The sequence below is a fragment of the Gouania willdenowi genome, chromosome 11, assembly GCF_900634775.1.
Source record: "Gouania willdenowi chromosome 11, fGouWil2.1, whole genome shotgun sequence".
In the NCBI taxonomy this organism is placed as follows: Eukaryota; Metazoa; Chordata; class Actinopteri; order Blenniiformes; family Gobiesocidae; genus Gouania; species Gouania willdenowi.
Window position 1 is genome coordinate 24,365,279 of NC_041054.1, and position 19,362 is coordinate 24,384,640.

The 19,362-nt window shown below is 38.5% G+C and overlaps 1 protein-coding gene and 1 pseudogene across 1 annotated transcript; one reads left to right on the plus strand and one right to left on the minus strand.

Moving 5' to 3' along the window:
• Positions 1-347: 347 nt before the first annotated feature.
• LOC114472621 (CMP-N-acetylneuraminate-beta-galactosamide-alpha-2,3-sialyltransferase 1-like) lies at positions 348-13,607 on the minus strand (the record flags this gene model as incomplete). Its single annotated transcript, XM_028461935.1, has 6 exons — positions 13,596-13,607; positions 6,178-6,374; positions 4,696-4,863; positions 4,110-4,152; positions 743-862; positions 348-491 (listed from the first exon to the last, which is right to left on the minus strand). Coding segments are annotated over exons 1-6 (684 nt in total), but the record flags the coding sequence as incomplete, so codon positions are not given.
• A 177-nt stretch (positions 13,608-13,784) lies between these two features.
• Positions 13,785-13,902, plus strand: LOC114472729 (uncharacterized; annotated as a pseudogene).
• The last annotated feature ends 5,460 nt before the right edge of the window (positions 13,903-19,362 follow it).

A 19,362-nucleotide genomic window follows, 5' to 3' on the forward strand; every position in this document is an offset into this window, starting at 1 on the left:
CTTTTACAATTAAATACTTAAACTAAAATGTAATAAGTGAGACAAGGATCAATAAACAACTCTTTTTTTTTAACTTACTGAGATAATTAACCTTGATGGAACTAAATGAGTAGTCTGCTAACTAAATGCATTGTCATATTCAACCATTAAGCTACAAGGAACAGAAAATGTGATTTGGTTACAAGAGGGAAAAAGAATCTAAACTAAAATAATGAAGCACATTTGACTTTCTCATTGTGAGCTTAGGATGGACTAAACATGTTTTACCAAAAGACAAAATGGGAAAACATATTCCACTATAATGTGAAAAGTTCAGTAGTAACAACAACAAAAGTTCAAGTAAAAAGTTTTATTTTCTCTTTTTGATCAAGTCTTTCAATAGTTTCATATTCATGCAAACCAGCATGGGGTCCCGTTTTTAAACTAGTTTTTTTTTCAAAGTAATGGTGCCAGTTTCCATTTTGGTCAGCTCCAAACCCAAATACATCAACCTAGGGAAAAACAAAAACCCAAACTGAGCAAGCATTGTCTCAGGTAAAACAACACAATCAGAAAAGAACATAAAGCATCAATTTAATTCTGTAACAGTTTGTCAGGTATAATAAACAGTCCTCCCATTTAGTAATCTTAAAATTCCACACTCAAAAATTAAGAAAACAATTAAAAAAATTGACAATATCAAAAAAGCTGTCAACTGAAGCCCAATGACAAGCCACTCATGAGTTAAACTGTTCAAACTTACCTGATCACAGATCTGCATGCTGAGAGCTAAAATCAGAAATCCAGTGGATGGATAACGGCCCTTCTTATCCAGCCATTCTTCGTGAACATATTTAATGAAAGCTGGATTGAGGATCCTCACCTATTAATAAAAACACTTTAAACTTACGTAATGCTCAATATATATCATTAAAAACTCTGATGAGTAGAATCAAAATGGATGACCTGTATATGTATTCATAAAAATGTACAAGCCCTGGACATACAGTGAGGTGACTGGAGCCTGAGATTAATAAACCTGATGAGTTGGTTTTCAGTAAAGGCAAACAGAATGCCTTCAATTATCCAAAATGACTCAAAGTGTTTTGGGGTGATGCACTTAATCCATCATTCCTCAGAAATATTTGATTGTGGTCTTTGGAGGGACTTTAGCGTGAATAGATTGGTTGTAGTGTCTGTTTTATTGCCAAACCCTATTCTCTCCTCCTCTTCCGCCTCCTTCAGCTCAATCCTTTGTCCACGTCCTGCTGGCCGAGGCATACAAAAACATCAGGATCCCAGTTCCAGCTCTTCCATATCTAGGATAGCCATATGGCTCAGTTGCATAATAGTTAAACTGCCTTTCCTGCTCTCTCCTCAATCCCTGCCGGGCCACTTTAGCCTCTGGATACAAAATACTGGAGCCCAAGCGACCACAAATGCTCCAAAGTTCTTCAATCTGCATGGCAGTCCCAGAAATCTATGTTGGAAATGGAAATGAACTTAGTCAAAATAGGCAATTGCCTTATTCTAGCCTTGCTGAGAAAGACTGAAACAGTAAGTTCTCTTCATCCCATGTGTAAATGTGATCAAAAAGCTAGTGCCGATCAGATAAAAAAAAAATCTAGAGGAAAAAAATCTAAGAAAATATCTAGATCACAACTTTATGTAATAGTTCCAACTTACCTGAAAACAGGTATTCTATACCAATATGACCTTAATCAGCATGTAAGATAATGTGTAAGACTCACTAATATTTTTACAATGCAACCAAAACCCTCTGCTTTCTTGACGTGTACATGTGTGGATTACAAAAAAATAGAACTCCTGATATGTCTCCATTTCACACAATATCAATATACACCTTGCACAACAGAACACTGGTAAATCTCATCTTTCCCTATATGCACTCCATTAAATCTCCATGTTTAAGCCACCTTTCTTCTTTGCCAGATCTCCTTCAAGGCCCTTCAAATCCAGTGCAGTGATTCCCATAAGGCGGAATGTGTCTTATTCTACCATATGTATTTTCAACTTCAACGAGTGACATTAGAAGTTTAAGAATAGTTTCTTGAAAATTCCTGTTAAGATTCATCATACTTGCCTTAAAGGTAGGGTAGGCAATTTTCAAAAGCTAGCATGATTTTGAATGTAGCTTCCTCACCCTCCCCTCTGTGCTCCGTCTCACTCACATGCACGCGCACAGCTGCTGCAGAAGAGGAGCTCAGCTCATCGCTTGTATTGTGCAGAAACTTTGTTGTCTCATGTCTCATTCAGCAGTAAGAAAACAACCTTTACTATTATATATGTTAAAAAACGTGACCAAATCTCTCTTTTAACTCTGTCAGCAGTGACGCGCTTTCAGTGTGAGCTCGTGCATGCGTGGGATTGAGAACGAGCAGGGAGATAAAAAAAAGGTTTGTTTTTTTCCATTGGTCGAAGATATTACAGATTTACAGCTGTTACAGTTGACAGATTTTCTTCATTCCTTTTTTAGAGCACATAATATCTTAATTTCTGTCAGGACAAAAAAGGCCATTTCAAACAAAAACTTAAATGTATCTGGAGAAAATCACCTACCTTAGCTTTAATGATTTGCCTTTATCCTGTAATGCCTCTTTTCCAATTCAAAGTCTTCCACAGGTTCTAAGATCCTAAATCCCCAACGCCTCCCACATTTGTTGTGGCAAGGACTCGGGACATCCCACGTAATTGCGCAATAATGCCAATTCTAATCAATACAAAGAAAACCACAAAGTAGAATTAAATCGACTCAGTCCCGCCCTGTAGATCTTCTGCTTTTGTGGAGATTATTGTGATTGAACCATGGATGAGGTCAATATTTATGTTCAATACAATCCACTGCCACCAGTGTTGTTTTTGGCAGCCTTTTTAGAGAGAGAGAGAGAGAGAGAGAGAGGGAGCGGTAGAGCTGAGAGTGAATGTAGCAGAATACGAGAGTTGGCCAAATGATTAGAGGAAAATTGTTAGTTTAGCTGCAAATGTTTAGTAACAGTTAGTGTAATAAAGGCTGCAGCATTTCTCAGACAGACCTGTGTGCTGCTTTCCAACACTGCTGCTAAAGTGGAGTGAATGACAGTAAATTCAGCCCTGGAGATTTAACCTCCCTGTGCTCTTTGACCACTGTCAGGCTGCTACACAGGAACGATTAAAACATGGATCATTTTGTCGCTTCTGACCACCAAGCTCCTTTGTTGAGGCTGCCATCATGCTCCAAAATTTAATTTAAAAACTCATTCTTATGCACGTGTGACCGCAGTTGTGGGCGTGACCTAACAAGGCATTGCTGATAATTTTGGCTTTTGACAGACTGATTATCCCCACAATAGGTGGAAATATTGTGCATTTTGAACATCTGACAGGACAGTCATTGACGTTTTCTTCCAGTCTCGTAACATCAACTCAACCATATATCGTTGTGTTTTAGTCAAAAGAGCCACGTTTAGCTCGTCACCGTTTCGTTGCCGTCATGAAAAAAAGGGGCGTCAACAAAATATTTTGTCATCGTTGACCAAAACACAGACTGCCACCCTGTCCAGGATGAAACCCTGCCTCGCGCATGAAGAAAGCTGGAGAAAATGGAGAGACGGAGTATTTTATTTTGAAAATTAACCAGATATTGTATTCTGTGTCTCTGCACTACTTTCTGTCCCATGGACTTATCTTTGTTGAATTTATACAGCACAGCTCTGGGGTCCAGCAAAAATAGAAAATCTGTGTACCTGTTGCAGAGGGCTTTGGCATAACGGAGCAGTTATGCAGCTGTGCTGGACCACACACGCATGTGGTGGAAATTGGCAATTTGACTTTAATAGAAACTTATCAGCTCCGTTGCTGTTCCTCAGCAGATGCACATCCAGTGGAAATTTGTGGTAAGCTACACTTCCTCATACATCATTTGGTATGTTCAGAACTTCTATATATCAGAAACCTATACCATAAGGTTAACTATCTACCAAGTAAATACTTGCTCTTCCTGTCACAATATTATTCTGATCAAAATATTTCTCAAATTTTTACTCATTTGACAGTTAGCCTTGTTTATGAGATCCTCCTTTGGCGGACGGTTATGAATGCAGTTTATTTGTATAGTTATTTTAACTACTCACCAAATCCTTGTTAGATATCATTGAGTCTACAGCACTCCTTTTTCTGTAAAAGGTACACAAAACTGTTACAGTAATACGGTATGTCAGCATCTGATCAATATTTAACTTGTGGTCTCGGTTGGAAAGAGGACAAAGCCTTGGTTTGTATTTTTTGGCCAAACCCAGACAATACATTAGTACAGGACAGAATACCATGCAAAATAGGTTGCTAGACAAGCAAAAAATTAGTCATCAATCGGGAATGAAGCACAATAATCTGAGGTATAGCGATATCTAACATTCACAATAAAAAAAAAAGAAATAAATCAACACAGCAAAATATTGGGTCTAATTTGTTAAATTGGCTATGATGTAACTTGACAATTAACTAACTACAAAGGCTAACATTTCACTCTGATTGTCCCTTTGAAGTGAAACATTGAAGCATTGAACAAACGATTGTCCACTGCGCGATGCGGAGACATTTCAATAACTTGAAGTGAGACTAGGTTGGATTGTGGCAGTTGTACATTAAAATGTTCACAACATGTATTTATCCCCAAAATCAATAATATGAAAAGTTTCAGTGCAACAGTGTTGGACTTACTGTGAATTGAACTTCTTGAACAGCCACTTTAAATCAGCAATCTTAAATGGAACGAACACAAGTTGGGTGGAGTTGTCTAGTTTCTTTGCACTTTCTGGATAAAAGATGTGATGAGTTGTTTTGCTCCCAACATCAGCTTCAAAGCCCTTAGTTTGACCTCGATTAATTCTAACGAGAATGGAAGGAGGAATGAGTTTGAAAGCAGTAATTACAAGACAATAATGTCAACACGTTAACTCCTAATGCAACCCCTTTGTTTTGTTCTGTACTACGAAGCTGGATAAGTATATGTGGGATGTCTCTCCGTTAGCGAGCTTCACCCCTGAAGTGGAGGCAAGCATGGTGGAAGTTATTAGAATAAAACGTAAATGTTTTTCTATTGAATGGGCCTATATTATTTACAGGTGATTTGGTCAGAGGGTCTTATTTTAAGATTAAAGATTAATATTAAATCGGGGCTTTCGCCTTTAATTGGCCATGTAATGTTACATACATAGAATTTGTTCTCTGCATTTACCCCATCCCTGAGGAGCAGTGGGCAGCCATTTTTGCAGCGCCTGGGGAGCAGTTCGGGGTTAAGGGACTTGCTCAACATCCCACAGTGATGGCCCAGGTGAGGCTTGAACCGGCAACCCGCCAATTACAGGCCCAGCATCCTTAACCACTAGGCCACCACTTATTAATTTGAGTTTCCTTCCACTAACATCCTTTTTTAATGAGGAACAAACATTTCATTGAGGATTGAAAAATATATATATTTATTTAGGTTGGATATATTTAGGGTAGAGAATTGTTAGGATTCTATATGTTATTTTGAATGAATGTTTTAGATGTGTTCATTGTTTGGCATAAGAGGGTTAGCACAAGGATGACTATCGCGCTATTTAAAAAAGAGATTTCAGTATGTAAAAATGAACGGTATAAAAATCACAACAAAAAATATTATCTTGTGGAATTCCACAAAGCTAAGTTTTGGGGCCTAGTCTGTTTATAATAAATGTAAATTATATTTGCAAAGTGTCCCATTTTTTTTAATTAATTATGTTTGCTGATGACACAAACATGTTTTGTTCTGGACAAGATATTAGTAATTTAACTTCATTAGTTGAAAACTAATTCATAAAATTAGAAAAACGATTTAAGAAAAACAAACTTTCCTGAAAAGAAAAGAAAATAGATGTTTTGGATTGTGTAGGACAGAGTATACTTTAAAGTTGGGTCTGAATGGAACAGAAATTGATCGTGTCAATGAGACCAAGTTTTTTAGCGTCATTATAGATTATGAGCTTTGCTGGAAGCCGCACATAAAACACATCAGAAATAAAAATATCTAAAACTATTGGCATTCTACAGAACAAAAAAAATATGTTAAATAGACTGAAGTTGCTTATATTGCCTTACCTGGCCCACTTATGGCATTTTTACACTGCTTTGGCACTTCATGTTTAACAAAGTAAATAAATGTGTATTAGCACACATTACCTCATTACAACATCATGAAGATCTATCAATGGACCATAATGTGACTTCTTTAGACTCCCAGAATTCCCAACCACAGCACAAGACAGGCAGCGGCCGGGGTTATGTCCAGCAACATCTTGAGGAGACGAGAATATCTGAAACAGACTGTCCAGGGTTGTGTTGTACACCGTGAAGTTCCCACGTTCCCTCTGTAAGCCCTGAATCACATCACAGAGAAGGAAACGTTATTCATCATTTATACATATGACAGTTATTTCTACCTGGAATTAACTTGTATTGGTCTTGGAGGAGAACTTTAACACCAATTTGCAGGAAAACATCTGCAATTCAATTCATAATATCTATAATGTAACAACAGTCGTAGACCAGCAATTGCCATTTGCACAAGTGAGAATCAAATTGTTAATAAGAATTGCAACTAGTCAATACTACAATGTTGAGTTGAAATTACATGTCAAAATTGAAATATAGATAACTACAATTGCAAATAGCTGATTAAATTTTAAAACGCTTTGACATACATGTAGTGATTCTGTGATCTCTACAGCTTAAAAGATATCTTACCTTCCACCATTTAAAAATATCTTCAGAGATTGTATGTTTTGACAAAAAATGTTCAGGAGCAGCTGTGAGCAGCTCACGGAAATAGGGATCCGAGTCTCCTAAACATTTAGGACAGCCACAGCGAGAGAAAGGCGAGGAAACGTTCCAGGAATATGAAGAATACAGAGCGACAGCTGTGATACTCAACAGCAGCCAAACGACAACTGTGTCTTTTTCTAATCTGAGAAGCATCATCCTGGCAGCTTGATCAAAGAAATGATGAACTCTGTGGAGAGAAAAAACATTGGCCCGATTGGTCAGTCACGACAAAGTAATGATTTCACTTCTGATTTGTAGACATTAGGTTCAGCGGTCAACTGTTTTGGGTAATAATTTAGCTGACAGTTTTTCTTTTTTTCCTTTTCTTTTCTCTTTTTTTGATAATGAAAACTATTTGGTCGAACTTTAAAATGTAGATGGCAACACTTTATTCCTCAACATTTAACAAGAAAATGATAAATTGTTATTTTACTTGTAAAAAAGCAAAAATGCCAATTTGAATCTCTATCCGTCCGCTGTTCCAAAACGTCAAAACGTATAAAGAATAGGGCTGAGCGATATGGTCCAAAAATGTATATCTCAACCTCATTTCTCAAAATGGCAATATACGATTTAAATCTTGATAATTTTAATTCAAATGAAGTCTTACCAGAAATCCAATTCAGCATTAACTTTGCTGATGTCAAATGCCACACAGTCACATTAATTAACAGCTGCACAGTATGTGTAATTTTAGAATTTTTCTCCTCTAAGAGACAGCACGTGTGAGTGAGTTCTGTAGTGTGGCTTGTTTTGGGGAGGGTCTGGGTTAGAACAATCAGAAATCCATCTAATTAAGCTTTTCATGCTGTTCTGAGAACTAGAGCAGTGGCTCAAGTACCCCTTTATCTTATTTCTGAATCCAAGTACCCCCTTTGTCCGACTACTACATCTTGCTCAGAATTCTGTGAAAAAACAACTATAGAGCATAATGATGGAATGAACGAGTAATAACACACATTATAAAGAATCTCATTTTGTAAATAAGTGAATGAAACAGTATTTGGTGCCTCTTGAATAGATCTTTTTCTACAGTTTTAATAATTTAAGGTAATCTCCCTCCCGATGTGGGACCAATACTGACCCTTTTCAGTTCATGTAATAATCAAAATAATTTCCATCATCATTTTGTGTGTTTTTGTTGATGTCTGTCTGTTCTCTTTATTATTCAGTACTGTATACAAATTTTTCTCTTAATTTGTGTTTGTCATTTTTGTGTGTTGTTGGTAATATTTCAGTTATTCTATCTCAGTGTGTGTGTTAATGTTTGGTTGTTTATTGATGTTTCTCGTGTGTTTTTCTCATTTGGCGCGTCTTTGTTGTTGTTTTGTGTGTTGCTGGTAATAGTAAGTATTTTTCTCTCTTAGTGCGTGTCAGTTCAGTTTATTCACCATCTGCAGTATGAAAACTATGTTAGAAAGAAAACAATCAACACTCAATCAAGACCACTAAAAATACTATAATGTAAAATACTGTACAATAAAGAGTCACATAAAGCCACATGTTTAGAGTCATCACAGCTTGTGGGAAGAAACTGTTCAAATGGCGAGCAGCAGAACATTTGATAGAGCTATACCTTTTCCCTGACTTGGCCCTGGCAGGGTGGCCTGAGGAGCTATTCACAATTTGTAAAGCTCGATTTAAGAGTCTGGCTTTAGCTAGTGAACCACATTGTTTAAAGCATTTTTTTTTCTTTTAGAGTGAGATCATCAAACCACACAGTAATACAATTGGTTAAGACTCTCAATTATGCAATAGTAGAAGTTTAAAAGACTCTTAGCATTTTGGGTGAAGTCACCAGTTTGTGTGTGTGTTCAAACACAAGTTGTTTTTCTTACTCCATTGAACCACTTTTTCGAGCTCCTCACAAGATAAATCACATTTTTTGAGCTGATATATCCAATGATGGTTGTATCATCTGCATATTTAATTATCACATTGCTTTGATGAGATGCTACAAGGTCGTGAGTATACGGGTCAAACAACAGGGGGCTCAAAATACATTCCTGCGGAAAACCAGTGCTAGTATAGAGCTCATCAAAAACACAACCATTGATTGTGACCCTTTGTGGTTGGCAAGTCAAAATTAAAAATCCATTTACAGATTGCATCATCAAGTCCAAGGTATTTGAGATTATGAATGGGACCATTGAGTTAAAGCTGAACTGTAGTCTATGAATAGCATTCTAGCGTATGATTTTTTATTGTTAAGATGCTTTTAGACAGAGTTCAAGGCAAAGGAAATGGCATCTTCAACACTTCTGTTTCTGGTAATACTCAGTATGATAATCACTTTTAACTAAAAAATAAAGATAAAAGTCCATATTTGTAATGCTTTCATTTGTTAATTTTCTTCTCTTTCAAGTCCCCCTGTAGTGCCATTGCATACCTCACTTTGGGAACCTAGGAACTAGAGAAAGCAGCGACTCCTAAAACATGTATTTTGAGAGAAAAAAAATTGTAAAAATTTAATGTAACTTTCTATATCGCCAAAAAGGAAAACTCGATATACCATGAGTCTCGATATATTGCCCAGCCCTAATACAGAACAGCTGACAGTGGTAATCTAAACTATGGCCTTAAGGTTATTTTATTTATCTGTTAAATTGTCATCAAAGTGACATCTTTCTTAATTGTTATGCTTTAATGTCAGATTATATGATGTTTTAGGCTGTTGTTTGATGGGTTAGACTCACCTGCTCAGGATGTTCACTCCCGTCTCCTTCACCAGCTGCCCCTGATTACTGCTGCGTTCAAGGACCTTCAGCGGCCTCTGGGGCTTTTGTAACCACAGAATAAACAGACTGACCAAGCTCTACACAGCTGGTTGGGCATCCTGAAGATGTTACAACATTAAAACAGATAAAGGTGTTTACTTGTAAGTGGTCTGTGTGATGGACTATAAACATCCGTTTTAGGAGTGGCAACAGCGCACACCAGATCAAATTTTGAAATATGCTTTTGCACACCTAAGTCAGATTTGGGGAGTCGGCATCTGTATTGAAGGAAATCTGTGTCATCAGAGTTTGAATTTGTATTTTTAAAGCAGAATTTTTTTTTTTTAGCATCAAAATCAGACTTTAAATTTAAAAACCATCAAATTTCTACCATGCTTTTTTTCATTCCTGGATCTAATTTTTAAAACGTTTTTAAAAATTCAATATTTGAAAAAAAATCTACATAAAATTATTCAGTGTCAAAAAATTTAACTGCAACATACGGGCAACCAAGGTAAGGCAATAGATCACCCTTCCCAATTAAATCCCCAACATTTATTGCTAATTATTACTAACACAAATGGCAAATGAAGTAAAAAAAAAAAAAAACTGTCATGTGACCAACTTGATTGGGTGGAAGTTGGATAATTGAAGAGGGGATCTATTGCTTTTCCTTGGTTGCCTGGATGTTGCAGTCAATTTTTTTCACACTGAATTTTTTGCAGGTTTTTAAACACTGAATTATTATGTTGATTTTTTATGATTTTTTTTATATTGCATTTTTAAAAAACAAAACTACACAGCACCAGTGTGACAGCAACAAAAGAAATCAAGTGAGAGGACCATCACCCGGGGCCGCTGGAGCCCTCAACCTGTCAAATAAAAAACACATACACCTAAAAAGGTCCCACAATGTTCAAATGGCCTATGTCACGAATCTAAATTGAATTAATCTTTGTTAGCTGGCTTTAACTAACCAAGCATTCCCTGTCAGACAGGAGCTGTCTTACGAATGTCGATCACTTATGATCACAAAACGCTAATCGAAGCTAAGTGATTACAGCCTCGCTACGTGCTCGTGCACATAAAAAGGGTGGAGAATGCAGCGTCTGACCAATCAATGGAGAGAACTAGCAGACTGAGCATCTTTACAATGAATGGAGGAACAGCTTATGATCCTAAACAATTTAAGGATAGTCTGTATGTGTGTGTGCGTGTGTGTGTGTGTGTGGAGCAAATATCTCCACGACGTGTTGTGAGTTCGACCTGAAACTTAGTCAACGGGTTCCAAATACCCCAAGTGTGTGCATCTGTTATTTTGGAGTAATTTGGTGTAGCAAAACGTTCAAAATGTTAATTTTAAGATTACAGCTCCCTCGGTAATTATTGAGCACGCTACTTCCGGGTTCATGACGTCCCTGTGTCGCTGTTTGTTTGGGTTAAAAAAAAAAGGTCAATATTAAAAAAAATGTTTTTGTACAACTAAAAGTCATTTAAGTTAATATTTCATGGTTATTTAATATTATTCCCGTGATTCCAAACTTCCTTTAAATCTCGGGTCACGGACTTCACTTCCTCCTTTGTCTCATGACTGTGGACGGTGGCTGTGCTGACAGTCATTAGCCGACCTTATCACAAACATTCTGCTTTTTCAGACAGAAGAAAATACACAAAAATAAATATTTATACAAAAATACACAAAACAACAATAGAGATGCACAAAACTACACCAAAAAAAATAGAAAAATACACAATGATTCCAGTATCACACTACAATGGCAACAAAAACAATAATTATACAAAAAAAATGCACAAAAAGACAACAGAAAGATACAAAAATACACATCATGACTCCAAAAACATACATTACAGAAAAATACATCAAACAAAAAAAATAAACAAAAATGAGTATAAAAAAACAACACATTTATCATGCACATGTCCCATAAAATTAAACCAGGGAAATTGCACACACTATTTTACTCTCAAATAAACTCATTTATAACACTACAGAGTACAGAGTATGTACACCTCTTTGTACATCAAACCTTCAAACATATTATCATTTGACCATAAATGTACTCATGCTCCCACATGAATGCATACTTCCGACAGACACTGTACTAGTATAATGAATATAAATCCATGATGACAGTGAAGAGCAACAGTGAATTAATGCAGCGCACAGCAGGAGGCGGAGCTTTTATATTCATTCAGATCGATCCACTTCATAACTTGGTACCAACCAGGTGCTGAAGTTTAAAATTATGAATAATTAAAATCCATAATTCAGACCAAAGACAACCCTGTTGTTACAGAAAAGGCAGGAATAAGAGAACTCAGGCAGGAAGCTGCTGACACTGTGAAGTATATTGGTCAGTTTGTTTGTGTGTGTTTGTCTGTTTGTGTACACAATAACTTGAAAAGTTACAAACGGATTTTGATGAAATTTTCAGGAAATGTTGATAATGGGTCAAGAAACAGCTGATTCAATTTTGGTGATGTTCTGGCTACCAAAATAATATATATAGATATATATGCCATTCATTTTCCCATCCGGACTGTGGAACTCCTGTTACACATTGTTTTAGAACACTGAAGACGTCATCAACAGGGATATCATCAGTGTACGATTCTGTACACAAACACACACACACACACACACACACTGACCAACATACTTTCGAAAACTGTTTTTGTTTTGGAACAGTGTTTCCGTGGAGACGTACGGATCCGATCAGCCGTTTTCGAAAGTCTGCCCTAAAGAAGCGCGGGTTGAATTATGATATTAATCCATTGAATAATAAACGGACAGTGCTCTGCAGTTAAACTTTATTACAGCACACACGTGTTTCTATTCAAGTAGCCCTCTATAACACACACTGGGATGAGAGCACAATGTGCTGATAATGACAGCCCCAGCAAATGAATGAATTATTTAATTAATGACTTCAGGAAAGGATTGCATTTGTCCAATAATAATCTTCTTTCCTAAACGCAGCTGTCAGATCTGCAACAACCAGGATCTTCTATCAATGGGCAGGTTGTTTTCTAACAGATCTGATTGGTCAGGAGCTATAGGACTCACTAACATCCAAGCCAGAGCAAAACCTCAGCATTAATTGCCATCGTGATTAAGCTCCAAAGAGCTTTGTAGGACAGCACACACTGATTAAATCCCGGAAGTTAGCGCGATAAGAGGTAATCTAGATTTTGTAGCATACCCCCTAAATGTTTCACACGTATGCCACACAAACAATGAAACAAATAACAAAGAAAAACGAGAAAACTTATAACAACCAAAAGAACTATAGGAAAACCCAAATACCAAAAATAAACACACACAGTCAATGAAAAACGTAACAAATAAAGGAATTATAATAAATCCAAAGAAAATAACACACAACAATATATAGAAAATATAGCTAAGATTGCACCTCTACAGAAAATAGCACACATAAATAAATCAAACAGTATAGTTAAAGCTAAAAGTGGAAAAGAGGGCAGCAAAGCAGGCCTCGCTTTTGCACAATGCCCCCAATGTTAAAAGTGTCCCTACCGGAAAGCTGGGTTGACCATCACGCAGCAGTGGCAGGAGGGAAACCACAGCCCAGATTCCACCAGCGCTGGCTAGAAGAAATTTAAATAATGAACTCACCAAGCTATGCAGCCGACAGAGACAAGCATCATGGAAGCTTACCGACCGAGGTACCAAAACACACACACAAGCTCGACAATAGAGCCCAGATTCCAATCACAAACCGGCAATGCAGCTTAGAGCCTGGTCACACCACACTGTCATAGTAAACAGAAAAACCTGATGTAGACAGTGTCCTGAAAGCTATTGAAGGAAGGCGATATACACACATACCATTCACGGGGAACAAACGCCACTTGAGTCTCGGAGGCACATATGCGGATGTAAACAATATCATCTGACAATGTCGTAAGGCAGGAAGAGGAAGTGATGCAAACAGTGCAGGCCGTGCTCATTTATAGCCGGCAGCCCAGTAATTGACAACTACACTGCCCCCTAATGGAAAGGAGTACACTACTTACCTTGTCACACATGCTAGAAATTCAATGGTTTAAAAAATACAAATTAAAACTCGGAAATGTTGCCGATTGCATTAACTTAAGTTGTGCAAGAATTTGATTCTAATGATCTTTGTCTTTTAATATTGTTGTCTCAGCAGCACGCCACCGATTTAACCGCAGAGGATCCAGATATCCCTTTAGTGAACACCTATTGGTGGCCATACCAGCCTATCATTGCCTGATCCCGTTAGATCTCGGAAGCTAAGCAGGTCTGGGCCTGGTTAGTAGGTGGATGGGAGACCAGTGAGAGTTCCAGGTGCCACAGTGGGGTGGCAGTCACCCCAGTGGCATCTGTCATTGTGTCTTTGGGCAAGGCATTTTACCCACATTGCCTAGTATGAATGTGGTGTGTGAGTGTTGGTGGTGGTCGTAGGGGCCGATGGCACACTTTGGCAGCCTCGCTTCCATCAGTCTGCCCCAGGGCAGCTGTGGCTACAACAGTAGCTTACCACCACTAAGTTTGGAGTGAAAGAATAATCCCTTAATTCTGTAAAGCAACTTTGAGTGTCCAAAAAAAGTGCTATATAAAATTGATGCGTTATTATTATTGTTGTTGTACGTGTTGCTATTTTGGTAGAACTGACAGACATGGAATACTGAATCACCTGCAAGAACATATGAAGTTGGCAGTCCGTCATCAAGGTACGATCATGGTACATTATATTATTGAGCGAAAACTAATATTGTCTCCTTTCCCCTCCTTATCAAGCATGTGCTTCCGTTTGTGGATTGTGTGTGAGGTTGTCAGTAGCTCTGATTGTGATGATGTTCTCTCAAAGGTTATCTCATCTGCAAATGCAGTCGACAGTGCAGAGGTGCGGCACATTTCCACTGCACAAATTGCCAGAAAACGGTTATCTAAAAATTTAAGTTTCTCTCTCACCTCAAGTCATGCTAGGAGACACCTGCACCTCGTGCTTTAGCTGCACCTCCACATCGTGCTCCCACAGTGGCTTGAGCTACACCTCCACCTCGTCAAAATCAGAAAACTGTTAAGCGTATCCATTGTGGACTACACTGAATAGACGCAATTTACGAATGCACATACATAGGAAGCACTCAGACTAGCGGGACGTCACAGCTCAATGTCATCTGAGCAGTGAGTGCGTGGTGTTTTTGTTTTCGTAAAATCATTTACTGGACCCAGCACACCAATCCATGCCATGAAAAAGACAGTCGGCAAAGATCAACAAATTAAGTGTGAAATGAACCAGTACAAGATAAATGCAGACTTTTTACATTTGAATGCCACCACCTGAAGTTCTTCACCTACTGCTCACCTGCCAGAACTGACAACCCTACGCTGGAACAGGATGTGTTGGTCCAAGAATAGTGGTTTGGTGAAGCCAGAAAACAAAAATGTCACCAACGACAAGCTGAAGCTATGAACGTGGGAATGCCTCCGTCATGCCTTAAGACGATTGGTGGAACCCCCACCAAAAAATTCCTTTTTGTGGACATCTCATTATAGTAGGCTAGGTAGAGTGCTGATCACATATGACAGTAAAAGAATTGAATGGTGCTGTCCATGTTCCAAACCAAGACAGTTCTGCATCCACAAGACCATTGGCAAGTGGCATCTATTTCAGATAAAACCAATGCTTTTTTGTCAATGTTGGGTGTATGAAAGATACACTTGCAGAATCATATCCAGATGTTGCAGAGGGAGCAGAGGAGCAACACAAAGAAGGGGCACAATACCCACCTGAAGAAAATTCCTGCAGATCTTCCTCATGATGTTGTCAGTGCAATGGATGACTTTCTGAGGACCTTAATTCCTCATGAGACCATCTATTCAATTAAACTTTATTTATATAGCACAAAATACAACAAAGTCATATCAAAGCACTGAACAAAATATAATGTCCATAGTAAAAAAAAAGAACCCAACAAGATCCACATGAACAAGCATTTAGCGACAGTGTACTGAATGCACAGGCCAGACACTGCTGAGGGAACCACAGCTCATCACCGCCACAGCAAAAATTGTGACTATGACAGACATAATACAAGGTATGTTGTTTTATTTTATTTATTTATTTTTTGTATTTTCAAGCCAAATTACAATACGATAATAGTAACAGCTACTATTTTCATATTGTAATTTTGGTGAACCAGCCTTTAAGTACAGATTTAAAGTAACAACATGTATGAGTTTTAAATGATTTCTGGTGCTTATTGCAAATAGCATAGTTGAAATTAGCAGCTGTTGACAGATCTGACACACCAACCTGTAAATGTTTTTATTAGGAGTACCAACTTATTGCCAGTACTACACAACTTTGATGATCACACTCTTGTGTCCTTGCTTCTTTGTGTGTTCCTGCAAAACACTCTCCAGGTATGTATTAATTGTTTGCAACCCCCCAAAAAACTCTGATCTGTAATAAGTCTGATAAATGATTTTATTATATACTCACCAGGCCATTGGAAGTGCTGTAGAGGTGTTGGAGAAGACATGTGGCAAAGGATTATCATCCAAGCCAAAACTCTTGTATGCATACTTGCATTATGAAGCCATGACAGGTCATTCATACACATTTTTATGTGTCATAGGTGGTTACCATCCTGTCACAGTTGTTATGGATCTTCATAAGAAGGGAGTCTTCAGTATGCCCAGTAAGTTAATAAAGAAATAATTGCCCTGAACTTGATATAAAACATCACAGTAACCTGTCACTGTCATTCATTTGTTATCGGGCAAGGTTTTGATTAAGGAGGATCCTGCTAGGGACCCCTACCTGGGGACTCAACTGGCTTCCGGAGGACCCCGGTGCCTGCAAAGGAAAAGAGGTCAGTCCAAAAAGGAGGCCCAGTCCCGCCAGTTTTTGGCTTCCAGGCTAGCGTCCCTGAGTCCCCTAGCTTCCAAGCTGGCGTCCCTGAGTCCCCTAGCTTTCAGGCTGGCGTCTCTGAGTCCCCTAGCTTTCAGACTGGCGTCCCTGAGTCCCCTAGCTTTCAGGCTGGCGTCCCTGAGTCCCCTAGCTTTCAGGCTGGCGTCCCTGAGTCCCCTAGCTTTCAGGCTGGCGTCCCTGAGTCCCCTAGCTGTCAGGCTGGTGTCCCTGAGTCCCCTAGCTGTCAGGCTGGCGTCCCTGAGTCCCCTAGCTGTCAGGCTGGCGTCCCTGAGTCCCCTCGCTGTCAGGCTGGCGTCCCTGAGTCCCCTCGGGAGTATACTACAAAGCTAGATTACCTCTTGTTGCGCTAATTTTCAGGATTTAATCAGTGTGTGCTCTCCGACGAAGCTGGCTAACTTCTTACGGGGCTAAATCACCATGGTAACTTTAGCTGAACAACTAACCTGGTCAGGACCAGGTTTTGTTCTGGCTAGGATCTGAGCAAGTGCTAAAGCCCCGCCTCCTGACCAATCAGTTTTCTTAGAAAATGACCAGCCCACTGTTAGAAGACCTGACAGCTGCGTTTCGGAAAGAGGGATTCTTTCATTTATCAATGACATCCTTTAGGAAAGATATAGATTTGTATTTGATGGACTGGTCTATAGATCCTTGCGACTGATGTCACGACGCATTGACCCAGCCATCTTGGAAGAACTCGGCCCATACTGATATACCTGCGTGGGTGTGTTTACGTAATTTAAAGTGTAATTTTTTGACTTATTGAAAGCAGCCCATGTGCCAAACAGTTATCAAAGGTCCTCTCCATTTGGCCTCAATATGTCGGAGGCCATGGATTATGTGTACACTTAACCAGAAGCTGAGAGATGTCGATACAAGGAGAAACTGGGTCTGATTGGCGAGCATGACCCCTACAAAGTTCCTGCTAATAAATGATGAAAAATGAAGATTTCTCTTATTTCCCGGGAGTGACTTACCCTGACATCGTGAACTACCTCGTATTTACAACAAGCTCATACACAATGGACCACATGAAAAGTTTTAAAGGACTGGAAGCTTACAACCAGTTTGTTTGTGGCTGTATTTGAGAAGAAGCTGCTTTTATTCATAATGGACTCCATGTGGTTAAATCCAAGGTAAGTAGGCTAATTTTCATAATTCATCTGTAATATGAGTGTGCAATGCTGTTTTTTCAGAATCTGAGCTATTTTATTGATTATCTAATTTTGTGTGAAAAATTGATCTGCATACTTGGATCAGTGCAAGTAAACAAGTAAGACAATTTATTTCCCAAGCTTTAAGGACCTACATCAGGGTAACAACATATAATTATATAAAAAGTATTCAATATATATATATATATATTAGCCCACAATGTTGCTCTCAAAAAATAAACTATCATCCTCAATAGCTTCTGATGGAAGACTTTCCACTTGCTGGAGCATTGTATGGAGCTCCAACAGGGTTTTAGCAACTCCAGTTCTCTTGCGTTTAGCTGCACGTTCAGTTTTCCGATGAAACCTGAGTTATTCTTGACTGAATGCAACTTGAACTTGTTATGGCCAATCAACGATGGGAATAAAGCCTGGATGGCGAACTTCAAATAAATACAATAACTGTTAGGTATGTTTCACAATGAAATTATTACATATAATAGGGTCGTCTTCTGATCGAGAGGCTGGGGGTTCGATCCCAGTACCTGACTATGTGTCGAAGTGTCCTTGGGCAAGACACTGAACTCTAAGTTGCTCCCAGTGGTCGACTAGCGCCTTGCATGGCAGTCCTGTCCCATTGGTGTGTGAATGTGAGAGTGATTGGGTGAATGAGCTGATATGTAAAGCGCTTTGGGACTGCTTCAGTGTGGTGATAAGGCGCTATATAAATCAAGTCCATTTATCATTTACCATTTACCATATAATTTAATATACTCAAGACATACAATTACACTGTCTGAATCAAAAAAACACTCAACCAAAATTTTCCCAGCAACATGTGGCTCCATACGCTGCCTGTACTACCATCTGTAAACTCCTCATACAACACCTGCCCCCGGTTCACTGCGGTCTTTGCAGATTATCACCACTCATTAGGGATGTAACGATTAATCGTAAGGCAGTTAAAAATCGATTCATAGGTATCACGGTTGATATTGATTTTCTGAAAATTAAATCACAGTACTTTTTTAACCAGCAGAGGGCGCTATCGACAAGTGTAGGCGGCGGGCGGAGTCTGCTAATACTTTCTTTCTGGCCGCCTTCTACTCTTAAATATGTTAATAAATGATTCATTACCCCTTTAGCACCGAAAGAATATCTGTAATATTACTTGAATTTCTGTAAAAGTCACATTTTTCTAGTAGCTCTGTCTGCTAGCGTAGCATCTCTTCTTCACTGCTAGATATCTGCATGCCAACCGACCACTGTGTTACCAGCGCCCTCTGCTGGGGCGCTGCAAATATGACGTAAATCAGTGCAATCACGTTTTTTTCTTTTTAAAGTCCAATTGTTAAGGCACAAAATACATTTTTAGTTGCACTTTTAAAAAGAAAAAGAACTATTATGCAGTTTTGCATTGTTTATTATATAACCAGAATTTAGATTAATAGGCTTCATTTTCATTTGTATTATTCCTTTATTTATTTCATTCAAGATTTATTTTTAGTTAATTGCATTGTTTTGAATAGTTAACAAGTGATTCTTTTGACAATGAAAAATAAAAGGAAAATAGTAGTTCTAGTTTTTTTTCCCAAAAAAAAAATTTGTCTACAGTCCCATTTTGTAAAATAAATCGTGAGAGAATCGTATCGTGAACCCAGTATCGTGAATCGAATCGTATCGGGAGTTGAGTGAATCGTTACATCCCTACCACTCATTGACCCA